Source organism: Leptodactylus fuscus, chromosome 6, assembly GCF_031893055.1.
Source record: "Leptodactylus fuscus isolate aLepFus1 chromosome 6, aLepFus1.hap2, whole genome shotgun sequence".
NCBI classification, from domain to species: domain Eukaryota; kingdom Metazoa; phylum Chordata; class Amphibia; order Anura; family Leptodactylidae; genus Leptodactylus; species Leptodactylus fuscus.
The window spans coordinates 68,054,175-68,069,092 of NC_134270.1; the positions used below are offsets into that span (position 1 = coordinate 68,054,175).

Below are 14,918 nucleotides of genomic sequence, written 5' to 3' on the forward strand. Positions count from 1 at the left end.
GAAAAACTGTGAAAACAGAAAAAAAAAATTTTAAGCTGCGTTTCCACTTTTTTTTTCTCTGCAGCATTTTTAAGCTATATCTGCGATGTGTGGTCTTACGTCAAATGTGTTGTTGTGAAAATAAGCACCTTGTAAATCCATCCATACGATGTCACCTGACTGTGAGAGGGACGAGAAAAACCTCATACAGGGTTAGTGTGTGTTTTTCATTCAGAATATAAGACACCTGCTGTGGCATGTGCAGGGTCGACTCCCACTTGACTTTCTCACTTTATTTGCACTTTGTATTTGACTTCAAGGCATGGGTAATATGTAGCTGAGCTGTGTTTGCTATCTGAAGCAAGTTAATAACTTTGTGTAGGATGCAACTTCCTACTGTGCACAGGGAGGTGGCCATTCAAATAGAAGAATAAAAGGTTAAAGTCCTGCCTTGAAGAGAGGAGGAGAATTGTGTGACAGCTGCTGCCTCTACTAGTCATTTCACGGTCTCACTTCCCTGTTGCTCTAAAAGTACAAAGATCTAACAAGTCCAAACTTCATTCTGAGTGACAATGAGAGAGTGACAGGAGCAGGAGGTGCCGTGACATCCGGAATCTTAGCCCAGCAAGTGTAACTGGAGTTCTCTGGGGACCTGAGACTCTCAGGTGTTTAATCCTAACAGAAATCTCAATGCCCCAATGGCGTTTCACTACATCACACTGGGGCGATGCAACCTGTCGGCTCTGTTACTGGTAAGTACTGGAAAATGCGCAGCTCTCAATAATGATGAGGACTGGAATATATTGGCACTAATGTATATAATCCGAGATGTGAGAAAGATCTATACCGTGGTACAAATATACAGAGAAATATTGTGAGACATTTGTGCTCTGCAGATAAGACGTCTTGTCATATCAGTCACTGCGAGACTTGTATGCTGAAATTTTTTTCTTATGTTTTGGGATATTTTGTGTGTATGGCTCTAGTCTACGATAATGATGTCCAATAGGCCAGAGGAATATGAGTATACGTATATACGGTAGCACTGTATACAAATATATGAAACCTGGTGGCATATGGTATTCCTTACGGTTACAGCTGTCTGTGTGAAGTCTCCTCAAGTTATGCACTAATACAGATCCGTTTCTGTATCTTTCTATGAATTTTGTGTACTGCCTTTGTGCTGCTTTAGTTTGCTTTGTGTTTTCGGTTCCTCATTTTGAAACCTAAGGAGTAAAAAGCATTTGTATAAAGACTGTATACTATCCAAATATACTGTAATAGATATACTATAGCCGAGAATGGAGTAAGTGGAAACTTGGTAGTTATTAGCTATGCAAATAAGACTAAAGGGTGTGCACCTAATTAGTGTATTCACATAATGCTCAAGCCTAATGAGCAAACCACATCCTCCGAGGGGTGAGCGGGTAGGAAATGGAGCTGAAGAGAACACATAGGGGTGATAAAAATGACCATGATATCAAGTAATGCCTGAGACTTCTTCTTCTAAATGTCTCTAATAATGCGACCCTTCACAATTCACACATCACTTACATGTTTCAGTCAGAATGTGACCCTTAGTCCTTGTATGTTTTTATAAAAACACTGAAACACTTCTATGTTACTGTTCGCACGCATTGTACTTTACTTTGTTAAAGACTTTGAGACTAAGGCCCCACGTAGCGAGCCACAACCACAAATCATTATGGGAAAAACTGCGGCAGAAATGAACTGCAGTTTTTCCCGCAGCACTTTTCACATAAAGTTTTCCTCTGCGGACTTTCTGCTTCAATTGACCTGCTGCGATTTACAAAAACGTGACTGTTTAAGAAATCGCAGCATTTGTGCTGCAGGTATTTTAATGCAGTGTGTGAATGGGATTCGCATTTATGCCGCGTGGGGCTTCAGCCTAAGTGGGGAACCAAAAATCAACAACTATTACACTTGGGTGAACGGGACCTAAGAAGCTCCCCCCTCCCTTAGGGTCCATTCATGTGGAGTTTTTTGGCACTGATTTTGACGCTGAATCCACGTCAGAATCCACATGGAAAAAATGCCTCCTATTGACTTCAATGGGTTTCTTTTTCCGCTAGCGAATTGTTTTGGTCATTTTTGATCTTTGTGTGAATAACGACAATACAGAATTTTAAAAGGCTGTCTTACGGTTCTGGTACACAGCTTAAAAAATGTCCTTGTGGTTTGTTAAATATGGAGCAGAATGGTGTTTATTTAGCGGGCTACAAAATTAGCATGTTTAACCTGGTTCCAACATGTTGGTAACCACGGGAAGTGATTGGTTGATAGAAACCTGAAAACCTGATAGGATCTAAAAACCATTGCTGTGGTTTAGTAATGCAGTTGCTGCAGCCTGTGAATGTAGTATTAGGCCTAGACCTATTAGACCTCAACTTTTTGTGGTATGACTGATTCATTTTAGAGTGATAGCTGCAGCCCCTGCCTTTAAGTGTAGGGTCCAGGCATAAGATTTCATTAGGCCAGAGAAAGGCAAACTTTGCAGTGTCTTTGATGGATGGGATCACCTGTAAAGTTTTTAGACCTATTTAGGCTAAGGCCCCATGGGACATTCCACAGCGCTAAAACGCTGCGGGAAAAACAGAGGCGGGAACGCATTGTGGTTCTTCCCGCAGCATTTTGAACAGAAAGTTCACAGAGTTTTCCTCCATGGACTTTCTGTTACCATTATATCTATGGGAAAGCCATCGGCTTTTCCGTAAATATAATTGACAAGCTGCGATTTCCAAAACTGCGCAGCATGTCCGAGATGTGGTTTTAAACGCAAAGTGGGCATGGGATTCGCATGCATCCCATCCACTTAGCCTGTACTCTATAAAGATGCGATTTTTCTCAAATCACTGCATTTCCGGCCCGTGGGGCCCCAGCCTTAGACTGGGTTCAGACTGGGCATTTTTTTTTTGAACTTTGAAATGTAGGAAAAGACAAATCAGAAAAAATATATGTAAAAATGCATGCAGTTTTTTTTTTTCTAATGCCCAGGCAATTTCCATATTTAAGCAAAAACTATTTTAATTATCTCAAATTCTAAATTCATGTTTTTAAAAACACATTTGTTTTTTTCAGATGCATTTTTCCTGGTTTCTAAGTGTAATTGCCATGTCTGTGATATCAGGGACAGCACTCCATCCTGGTTATTTTCAGGTCCTATGTTGTCCGTGGTTCATCAGTTTTTCTCATTGCAAAAAATAGATCAAGTTTTTGGATATATATATTTTTTTTACATTTTTCTATACTTTTTCAGGTTTCTAGATATGTGGAAATGGCATCTGTGTTCTGTCTGTAAAGCCCTAGAGCCGTGAAGGCGAACCTATGGGACGGGTGCCGAAGGTGGCATTCAGAGCACTTTCTGTGGGCACCCATCTGTGGAATGGATTATACTGTGTGTGTGGGCCACTGTGGAGCAAATTGTACTATGTGGGGGCCACTTTCTAGCAGATTATACTATGTGGGGGCCACTGGGAAGCAGATAGGACTTTGGGGGGGGCCAATGTGGAGCAGATAGGACTGTGTGGGGGTCACTGTGGAGCAGATAGGACTGTGTGGGGGCCACTGTGGAGCAGATAGGACTGTGTGGGGGCCACTGTGGAGCAGATTGGACTGTGTGGGAGTCCTTCACTATTTATATCACACAGTATCTGTTTTATAGCAGACATGTGATATTATTACAGGTCATAACAACATTACGTGGTCACTATAAAACAAATCTGTGCAATGTAAATAGTGAATATTAATTGTTCAAAAGTACCAAATGTAGTACAAAGTTGTTAACAATATTGAAAGCTCTGTAAAGTCCCATTCACACAACTGTATTCTGTGGGTCCTTAATTGTCCACAATTGTGAATCCATACAGTATTAAGGTTAAATTGGCGTGTTGGCACTTTGTGTTAAATTAGTGGGTTTTGGGTTGCAGTTTGGGCACCCGATCTCTAAAAGTTTCGCCATCACTGCCCTAGACTTTAATGGAGTTTAGTGGTCCACAAAATGAACCAAAATAGAGCATGTCTCTGTTCTGTCTCTTTAAAATCAATGGGTGTACATGCAAAACGCAGACTTGTGAATTACTCCTTACTTAGGTTTTACAGATGTTATACACTGACAAATAATTACAATTTGATCAAATGTAACTACACAAAACTAATAATTATAATAAATGTCTTTATTAAGTTTCTAATGTTAGCTCTAAAGTGATTCAGCCCACTGCTATAGGTACGGTATAATACTACCATACGATACCGTTTGGATTATATTGCTCCCGCTCATGTACACAGAGGTATAATTTTTGTATGAAGATGTAACTGGGCTTCCATAGAGGTGCCTGAGCTGTAAACTGTATCTCTTTACCATTCTGATTTCATAGGGAGCTAAAAAAAATGATATTCTATTGGGGGAATTCATCAATCCCAATAGTCCAGTTTTCTGGTGTAGAGGGATGACATTGTGCTACATATTTTGTGCAAGGGCTCTCATGCATCAAACATGCACCACAACCCCCTTAATGAGTTTTCTGGTATGAGATACAAATCTATGGCAGTTCCAAATTGGCGTGGATTTCCATCTTGGCGCAGAGACCCCTAACCGGCTGTGGCATCTTCATAAATCTCTGTTTCCTTCTGCTAGATGGGCCCTGTATTAAGACTGCTTTACAATACACCATTCTTATAATTCTGCTCCATTGCTTCTAGGAGAGCGTACTATATCTCCATACACGTAAATTCCAACGAAACCTGTAGGGCAGAGAACATATTCTATGTCAGTGTATATGAGTCCATATATTAGAGATATCTTTATTAGTCATTAGAGCTCTGCTGCATAGAGAAATTTGTGTTGTATATACTCTATTGATTTCAGTGGGCACCAATGGTCATCATATGTTAGGGTATGTTCACACATCAGTATGCCATCCGTTTGAATTCAGTTTCACACATTAAAACAGCCTGATGCACATACTGATTGTATACTGACACCTTTTGATGCTAATAGAAAACGCTATCCGTTTTAAAGTGTGAAACTGAATTCAAACTGACGGATGGCATACTGATGTGTGAACACACCCTTAGAATCTAAATAAGCAGTTGATAAAATAATGGTCTGTCCTATCTTAATTATTATATAGAAAAGAAACCGATAACTGCCTGGTACTAGAATAGCTTAACCTCCTAAATACGAGGTGTCTGCTATTTCTTCTGGCCTGTGCTATTTTTGCAGTAGGAGGAACAGAGGTCTATTTTGGTACAAAAAAAGTTGAAAAAAAAGCGAACTACTGCATTTTATATTGTACATTTCTGTATCTATTTTAAAATGCATTCTGATGTTCAGAACAAAAAATGCCTATGGTGAATATTCCATATTCTGGTTTATGAGACAATCAATGAATTGTGTATAAAATGTACAAGTGACAGACAGGACCTCTAGGGATAGCGCTAATACCACTTATGTGGTTAACTTAGCTGGCATTGTCATCTTGCAGCACCGGGGTCCTGGGTTTGAATGTGACCATGGGCAATGATTGGGTGGAGTATGTATGTTCTCCCAGTGCTTTTCTGGGGTTCTGCATATATTGAGCTTTCCACACTTCCAAAACATGCCTGGTAAATAAAGTCGCTTCCTAAAACATCGCCCCTATGGTGTGAGCATGTCTTATGCTAAGGCTCCAAGTTGTGGAAACACAGCTTTTTTTATTTTTATTTTTTTGCAGGTTTTGTTGCTTTTTTTTTTTTTTTTTTTTTTTTTGAGCCAAAGCCAAGAATGGCTACAAAAGGAATGGGAGCTATATAAGAGTAAGTTCATACAGGGTTTCTTGGCAGCGGATTTGGGCGCAGAATCCGCCTCAAAATCCGCTGCCAAAACCAGCTCCCATTGACTTCCATGGGAGCCACTCGCTTCTTTTTTCCACTACTTAGTAGCGGAAAAAAGAAGTGACATGACCATTCTTGCCATGAATCTGCTGCGGTGCGACACTCCCCTCCCAACTAGGCCCATTCATTTGGGCCTAATCCAGATTGGAATGCTGGTTTAGTACTTTGGTCGATTGGATTGACATGATATATGATTGATCAGCCACACCCTGATCAATCCAAATTGTAAGGGAATGGTCAGCTAAGAATGATTCGTGCGCGCCAAGCACATGGAGCCCATTATAGTCTCTGGGGTCCGTGTGCTTTGACAGCACAAACGCTTGCAATTGCGATTGTATTCCATCCATGCAGACTCCTTCTGGACGGAATACAAGCGCTAGTGTGAAACCAACCATAACTACTGGTTAAAAGCTAGTCAGTGGAAACTGTATCTCATTATTGTGAGTCAATATATATGTAAATAGTTAATTATAAGCAATCCTTTATTGACATAGGATAGCAATACCCTGCACTGCGGATCAGGAAAAGTGTATATACCATAAATCCTATGAGAATAAATCAAGCAGCAGAACTGAAGCTTTAAGAACTTCATCACAGTGCAGAAATGCAGCACAGAGCTCTTGTGTCACAAGGGGAAACCGAGCAGAATAAGGGGGAAAAGACAAAGGCGGTTTTCATACCAACTACTGAGGCTTGTGTGTGACCATCCACTACAGTAGCATTGTGTGTGTGTCTGTGATCAGTTTACCCATGGAGGACTAGATCCTAGGTCACCTCACCAGCTCTCATCTCATCTGTCGCAGGTTAAACAAGTTTTCTCCTTTTAGCAATTTCCATATATTTTAAGATGTACAAAATTATATTCCAATACAATTAGACTAGACCTATAGTAAAGAGGAAAATGTATAACATATACCCTGATAAGTTTATATTAAAATGCTTTTATCCTGCAGGGCTAAAGGCTGACCCCACAGTATAGATGTATAGCTCTGTATAGGGTCTCCATTATTATTTTGTATTTAGTGCAGTTGTAATAAGTGATATAGATCCCAGGTCCGTCACCTATAGTTTTATGTACTAGTATACTGTAGTGAGCCTGTCTTCTCTACGCTGTAGAAGTTAATTACTCAGCTTACAAGAATTTCAGAAGATTTTTATGTCTCTATGTCATTTCAAGGATGGATCTTTAGTTGCTTCCGAGAATAAATTGGAAACAGAACTGGAAATACTGGTTTGCTCACCAGAGTAAACTTTGTGTAATAATAGATAGAACAATGAAAAATAGTGAAAAGATGACTTATTCAGTGTTTACAACCACCATTTTAACACCTGTCCTCTATTACGCACTAAATATGTAAATTACGTCAAATAATTCTTATGCACAAACGTGACTGCTCATAAAGGGTAATGGCAGACACAGGCTACGACTGAAAACTTAAGTCTTAGTTCTCAGTTGAAGAGCAGAGAATAAATTCTTTTCTGGGAATATCACCGCTCTTGTCCATATAACGTGAATGGTGTTGCAGTTCTGTTCTATTTAAGTAAATGGGGCTAAGGGGGCATTCACACGATGTAACACGGCATTGATTCTGACATGTCAACTCGTGTCAGAATCAGTGCTGCAAAACAGAATCCCATTGACTTCAATGGGTTCCGTTTAGCGCGCGTAACACATTGAAATCAATGGGAGGCTTTTTAACCTATTGATTTCAATGTGTTACGCACGCTAAACGGAACCCATTGAAGTCAATGGGATTCTGTTTTGCAGCGCTGATTCTGGCACGAGTTGACGTGTCAGAATCAACGCTGCATTACATCGTGTGAATGCCCCCTTAGACTGTTGCTGATTTGGGAAAAAAAAGAAAACTCAATTTTTTATAACTTCAAGCATATATTTTTCAGCTGTTCAGTGTTTGCTCTTTTTTACTAGTCTATATAGCAGAATACTGATTTCCTAGAAAGATACCCCTTGGTAGACAATGGTAAATCATGATTCAAAAATGTACCAATCTAAGGCTCACAGATATAGTTTCTTTTAGTCTCCTTTTTGCATTCGGGTGGTATCTGTTGTCATTGTCTATAGTAGCAGGCATGTGATGTCAGGGCAAAATACAACTGGTTGAGCATTTTTTTTGGCTGGTTTAAGTTTCATATCTAGAGGCAGGATAAAGATATTTTCTCCTTTATACTTGACTTGACAGGGTCCCCACACTCTCTCACAACCATGTATGGCTTAGTTCTATCCCAGCACATAACTATAGACTTATTGGCTCTGGTGCAAAAGCTCAGCTTGGACCCCCAGCATTGCTCCTCACAACTATCAATTGTGTCTTATCCATGCATGTAAATGCAGGCAGGGCCCTCAATCCCACTGTGCCAGTCGGTCACTGTTAGTATTGTATTTGTTTTGTATATTTTGTGTACTGTATGCAAACCCTCAAATGTAAAGCACAATAGAATTAATATAATAATGTATAGCACCATGGAATTAATGGTGCTCTATAAAAATAATAATGCTAATGGCATACCAAGAGCATGCCGCATTTTGCTAAAAATGATAAAAACACTACAAGAATGACATTTACAACAATTAATCTGTAGGCATCGTATTAACTTTTGGCCATAGCATTCAGCCAAAAAAAGCCCCCACACATCTAAATGCTTCTAAACACTGTGTGCGCTGTTCGAAGAGGCCGCAGTACTGCAAACAGTACTTATGAATAATGATGTCACTTGGCTGCTGCCACTAACTGGTGGTGGTGCAAGGTGTCAGATCCTGCCTTTCTCATTTTGGTAACCTGTTCTTTTAGTCATGGGACTCTGCTTTAATCCCTTCCTGCTATGTGCCATACTATTACATCACACTAAATAAGTAGATAATGCTCAGCACCATAATAGTATGCCACTATCCTGCTGCAGGCACAGGAGATTTGGAATGACTTCCAGGTCCCAGTTTAATAGTCCTCATGGCATCTGGTGTTTAGGGGGCAAGAGAGCTCCCCCTTTCAGCCCCTATGGTATGAAAGGGAATCTGTTACTAGGAAAATGCAGTACAATCCGTGGGCGACATGTTATAGAGCAGGAAAAGCTGAGCAGATTGTTTTCAGGTAACAGATTCAGTATAGTCATGCAGGTGGTCCTGTGAGTGACTGTACATACAGAGATGGCTGACTACTGATAGAACCCCACCCCCCCTTAACTTTAAAACAAAGAATAAATTATAATGAGTATTCCGTCACAAACCTATACCATAACCTGCTAAACCCTTCCTGCTCTATAATCTGATGAATGTAGATTGCACTGCATTTTCCTGGTGACCAACATATAGACTTTCCACATCAATCACTAAAGGAGCCTACTCTGCCACATATGACCTTCTACATCAATTTCTCCTGAATGCAGAGGTCCAAGCCTTTACATGGCAACCACAGGCCTAATAGAGGGCTGCCTTCTGTCCAAAAAAATGTCTCTGAATATGACAGGTGGTATAATGCATTGCACTAAAACATCATGCAGTGAACTATACAAGCAATCAGAAAATTGCAAGTTAAAGTTCCATAGTGATTCTGTACATACAGTGACAGTCTCCAACGCAGATGTGAATGTAGCCTTACTCCTTCCATTCCGAAATGTTTAATTGAAAAAAAACAAAACCTAACAATGATCGATTTTTGGCCGGTTGGCCACCGAGAAAAACATTATGAAAAAACACTAATAAAGCGGTATGTTGCCCAAAATGCCATCAATAAAATAGAACTTTCACAAAAAAATAGGCCTTCACGGTTCCTTTAACAAAAAAATAATTAAGTTATAGGTTTTGGGAAGTTGGCGATGCAAAAAAACAAAACAAAACAAAAAGGGTTTTTCATTGGGGCAACATGGTGGCTCATTGGTTAGCACTGCAGCCTTTCAGCGCTGGAGTCCTGGGTTCGAATCCCACCAGTAACAACATCTGCAAGGAGTGTGTATGTTCTCCCCGTGTTTGCGCGGACTTCCTCTCATTCTACAAGGATCCCTGTATGGGGCTCACAATCTACATTTAAAAAAAAAAAAAAAAAAAGTGGGTTTTACTTTGAAAAACTGGTACAACTTTATGAAACCATACAAATTTTATCTCATCAACCCAGTGAATAGATTTATCATGTAATTTAAGCTGCATGATCAATGGTGCAAATTTTATAGAATAAAAAGCAGTGACAAAATTGCTTGTTTTTTTTTCAGTTCCTTTCTAGAATTAGCTCATAAAAGTTAATAATTGAGCTATATATAATATACAGTTACATTGACAGAAAAATAAAAAAGCTACAGACCTTGGTATATGGGAAAACAGGTTGATAAGGCCCAAAACAGGTCGATCATTGAAGGATTGAGGCTAAGGCCCCACTTTGCAGAAATGTAGTGTTTTTCCTGTTGTGGACATGCAGCAGAAAAAAACGCTGCATTTTACAGAAACAGCAAAATGAAAGAGGTTCTGGCTAATCACATCCATACATGGCAGAAAAAAAGCCACTGCGGAAAAGCTGTATTTTTAAAAATGTGTTTCCACTGCGTTCCACAACGCGGGGCCTTAGCCTAAAAATTATTTTGTGCACAGGAGAACCGAAAGAGAAAAGAAAACTTGTCAATTCGATAAAGTGCTTATATTTCAACTTGTCATATAGAGAACTGAAACCTAAAGGGAATTTCCACCATAGCATTGCTATAAAGAGACTTGGGCCCTATATTTGTATTTCCTATTTTATTCACCACTAGATTAGTAACTGGTGTTGCCTGGTTATGAAGTGTGGGTGGAAAGGATTCCACCAAAGTGAGGAAGAATATACCTGCGGTCACCGCTACTCCTCAAGCGGCATGACTGAAAATTCTAATACCTGCTGAAAAAGCATAAAATACAATAGGGGATTATTTATATAAAGTGGTGAAAACACAAAATGAGGCAGTTGCTAATAGCAACCGATCTGTCATGGGGACCGTCCACACAGTACAATGTCCCATAATGGCCTCTTCAATGGGTATAATATCCTATAGTGGACCCTACAGTGTTCTTTATAAATATTGCAAACATTTCAGGTTTAGCCTCTCACAAGCTATTTTTATACTCTGGGGTCTCAGCAATGGTAGATCCAAGAGCGCTGAAACCTGGTGTAAAGTCCTCAAAAGTGCCAAATTTGGGAAAGATTGGTCTAGACACTTTGCCAGACACACAGAATTATCTTATATGCGGGTCAGTACCTATGGGTAATAACTCAGCGTTGGTTGCTTTTTAATTCCATTCCAGTAGGGCACAGTGATCACTGTTTAATGGGGGTCACAGCGAGGCCTGTCATGTGGTATGGAAACGGAACAAAATGTGGCCAAATGTGTTACCTGATCAACCATGGTAACAAATTCTGCCCCACACTATTGATTTGTACTGTCGGAAGGTTAGCCTAGAGTATTAATGCAATGCTAAAGAGATTATTTTCATATTTTAGTAAATAAAGCTATAGTCTTGTCTCTCTTTAAAGCCAACCACATACAGGCTTTGTTCCATCTGGAAAATACAATCGGTACAGCCATGTTTCCAATACTGAACACTGGGGCGACGCCTGGCTGAGCAGTATCTAGCCATCCATAATGCTGGGAGCGACTGCTTTACCACAGGACCACTGTCCTGTACTGTAGCCATGACAGGACAGTCGTCCTGCAGTAAAATGGCTACTCATATCATTACACTGTGATATTGTGAGTCTGGGTCTCAGGCAGTGCCGCACCTCCCATGAGGCGACCTGAAGCGACCGCTTCAGGTGGCGCTATGCCAGGGCCCCGGGGGGTGGCATTTTTGCTTACCTAAGCCAGTCCAGGACAAGGTGTCACCGTCTCGGCAGCCCGACACGGGAAGCGAGCGGTGGATTGGGGAGGCAATGCTGCTCCAGCGGCCTCCCCTCACGCTCAGGCAGAGAGCAGGTCCTCTCCCTGCTGCCTGCTAACGCCGCTCCACCCCGCCCCCCGCTCCGGGGGTGGGGTGGTGGGAGCAGTGTTCTGTAGGTTCATCCCTGGTCTCAGGATAATATTCAGTCCAGAGGAAATGGCAGATAAACAAACCATAGTGCCTGTGTGAAGCTGACCCAGGTTTTGATTTGCAAACTGCACAAACAATGCAAACAATATCCCACACTCTAACACAAACAGTAAAATAATATCTAAATGTAAGGGTTACCAGTATAGATCAATAGGCGTCAAGATGGTTGGGATCGGTGTCTTTGACTTGCAGATCTTCATCTCTTTGAGGCTTAGAATGAAATAGTGTTTCAATGGGTGTGTATAGCCTTAAGAACATAAAGGTAATTACATTGTCAATTATTCTACATATAATAGATCTATTGCTTTTCAAAATCTAATACTTTGAATATCTGTTCAAAGTCCCTGTGTCAGACTCAGATGTACTTCACTTTCAATGGGAACTGAAAGATGAACTTGGTTTCCACTGACCAAAAATATATATATTTTTAAGTTCAGTGCACAAGTAGACACCTGGAACCCAAAGAAGTGTGAATAACCTTCTATACCAATTTACTGAACTGGTCTTAAAGTGGAATTACTGCAGATTAATTTCCTATATCAGAGACCAGCAACTACATTCATATAAACTTCAATAATCTAGAATGAGGCAGATTGACAAAAGGATAATAAAATAATGTATTGATTTGTCACCTAATGCTATAGGTTGTTCACATGTTATGATCATATTGCAATATGGAAATAATGTGGTGTTTTCACTGCTGTAAGATGGCGCCAACATTTTACATAAATATTCCAGAAAGATGCAAATGTATAGACATGTCACCTAGCAGCTCAGCTCCAATAGTCAATTTAGTTCCCAAAATGCACTGCTGTCTTGTAACAGCAAACCGCTTTCATCTTAGACTAGAATAGCTCAAAAACATAGATAAGTAATGGGAAACATTGCAAAGTTACATAAAGGGGTAGGCCCTAGTTTTGCTATTTCCTATCCACATGATAGGGAATAACATGCTGATCAATGGTGGTCTGACAACTAGGACCACCGACTGATCTCAGGAATGGGGTCCTTTTCCTCCATTTGAATGACGTGAAGGCTGAGTATGAAAACTGCTGCCTCAATTCATTGTTTCTTCGAATGCCGGAGGTAGCCAAGTACAGCACTTGTCTACCTCTAGGAGTGCCATAAAAAAATGCAGCTCAGCTTGCATATGGAATGCGACCTGTCTTCTCATTGTCTGGAGGGTTCTGCCACACCGATCAACATATTTTGTGTGTAGACAATAACAACAAAACTTGGACCAACCCTTTTAAAGGAATAATCCAAGAAAAGCTGATCTACCGCATTGTGTTTTTCATGACACAAGGGTTTCCTCATTCACAATTTTCTTTGAATGTGTCCCGTGCCTATCCCTTCAGACCCTCTGTCTGTTTAAGCTCTTGTAGACTAACTGTGGAATATTGTTGTATAAAAACGGAGTTGCCCTTGAAGTTATGCCTTACATGAAAGGTTTGACTAAGGAGAATGGGAAGACTGCTGTTCTAGTCACCATTGCATGACTTTAATGCAATTATTCCATGCCTTTTTCATTTGTTACCCCATACACTTCTCCTCCACATTTTTTTGCATGACAGGTACATGGAAATGTCATAAAAGTTGTAGTTGCTTTAATGTCAATGTATTGCTGTGGACTGTCATTTGTTATTTGGTCATGGCTTCTGTTCAACACTCAGCTTTTTGTATCTACTCCCATTTTGCCTGAAAACAATACCTCAAAAATTGCATTTAATTGTACAGTGTGAGGTAAGCTTAAAGGATTTCAATAGCCATACTGAGTTTCATCACCAGTCTCCGCTGTACTTCCCCAGCCCTATTATACATCCCTTTAATTGAGTTGATTCAGCCCAGATAGAACTTTGACTTAGCTATAGATTTTCTTCCATACCATATAACCAAGAGTAAGCACAATAAAAACTTTGAGTCTAGTATGTCCTTAATTTAAAAAAATTCTTCTTTTTATTAATTCCATAAGTAAAAACTTGTAGCATGAATAACAGACACAGGACTGAAAAAAATTATAAATTCAAGGATCCAGCTAACGCGTTTCGAGAGGGAAACCGCTATGACTAAGAGAGGTTTCCCTCTCGAAACGCGTCAGCTAGATCCTTGAATTTACCATTTTTTTCAGTTATACCATCCTGTGTCTGTGATTGATGCTACAAGATTTTTACTTATGGAATTAATAAAAAGAAGAATTTTTTAAAATTAAGGACACGCTCTACTCAAAGTTTTTATTGTGCTTACTGTGGATTGACACGTTCCAAGCCGGAGGAATGCTATGTCCATGCGATTTGTCCGTTACCTTGGGAAATTGGAGTTTGGGTGAGTGACACGTGTACCCACTCAGTTTTCATTTTTCTGTGGATTGTATTAGGTGGCTGTGTGTTCCATTCCCTCCCTTCCCCTTTATTGTATCGTATAACCAAGAGGTCTGACCTCCACCCCAGCAACGCCTTTCCAATTGATTGTTTTGTAAGCACCAAGACATGTTATCTCTCTCTCTTGTACCCAAACTTCTGCAATTAAAAGCTAATGAAAATGAATTAAAAAAAAAACACTTTTCAATTACCTTTTCATTGGTTTTGTTGTGTTCTCTGCTAAGATATCATGCAGCAGAAGTGTGGGTTAAAGGGATTATCCAGCTCGCAAAAATGATCTGCAAATACATCCACTGCAGTGCTAAATACTCACTGGAAAACAAAAATGGAAGTCGGCACTCCAATTAATATTCAAAAATTAAAATATACTTTTAATGTCCATAATTAAAATGAATTAACAAACACAGAAGACCAGTGCAAAAACTTGAAAAATACAAAAACAACACTTACAGCATGATGAAAAAATAGACGTGCTCAAAGCATGGATGAACCAGCGTTAGTAGCCTACGCGTTTCAGGGCTTTAGCCCCTTACTCATGGCAGAATGCAAGTTTAGTGAGACACACAGTGGATGTATAAATACGTCAAGCCCTCTTACGTAACATTTGA

At 40.0% G+C, this 14,918-nt stretch overlaps 1 protein-coding gene across 2 annotated transcripts in view; it reads left to right on the forward strand.

Moving 5' to 3' along the window:
- Window positions 1-482: 482 nt before the first annotated feature.
- Window positions 483-14,918, forward strand: part of PTPRH (protein tyrosine phosphatase receptor type H) — a 134,160-nt gene continuing 119,724 nt past the window's right edge. For both annotated transcript variants that reach the window (XM_075280107.1, XM_075280108.1), the window contains exon 1: window positions 483-731. In XM_075280107.1, the coding sequence (XP_075136208.1) occupies window positions 678-731 (54 nt within the window). In that variant the 5' untranslated portion in view covers window positions 483-677. The remainder of the gene's footprint in view (window positions 732-14,918) is intronic.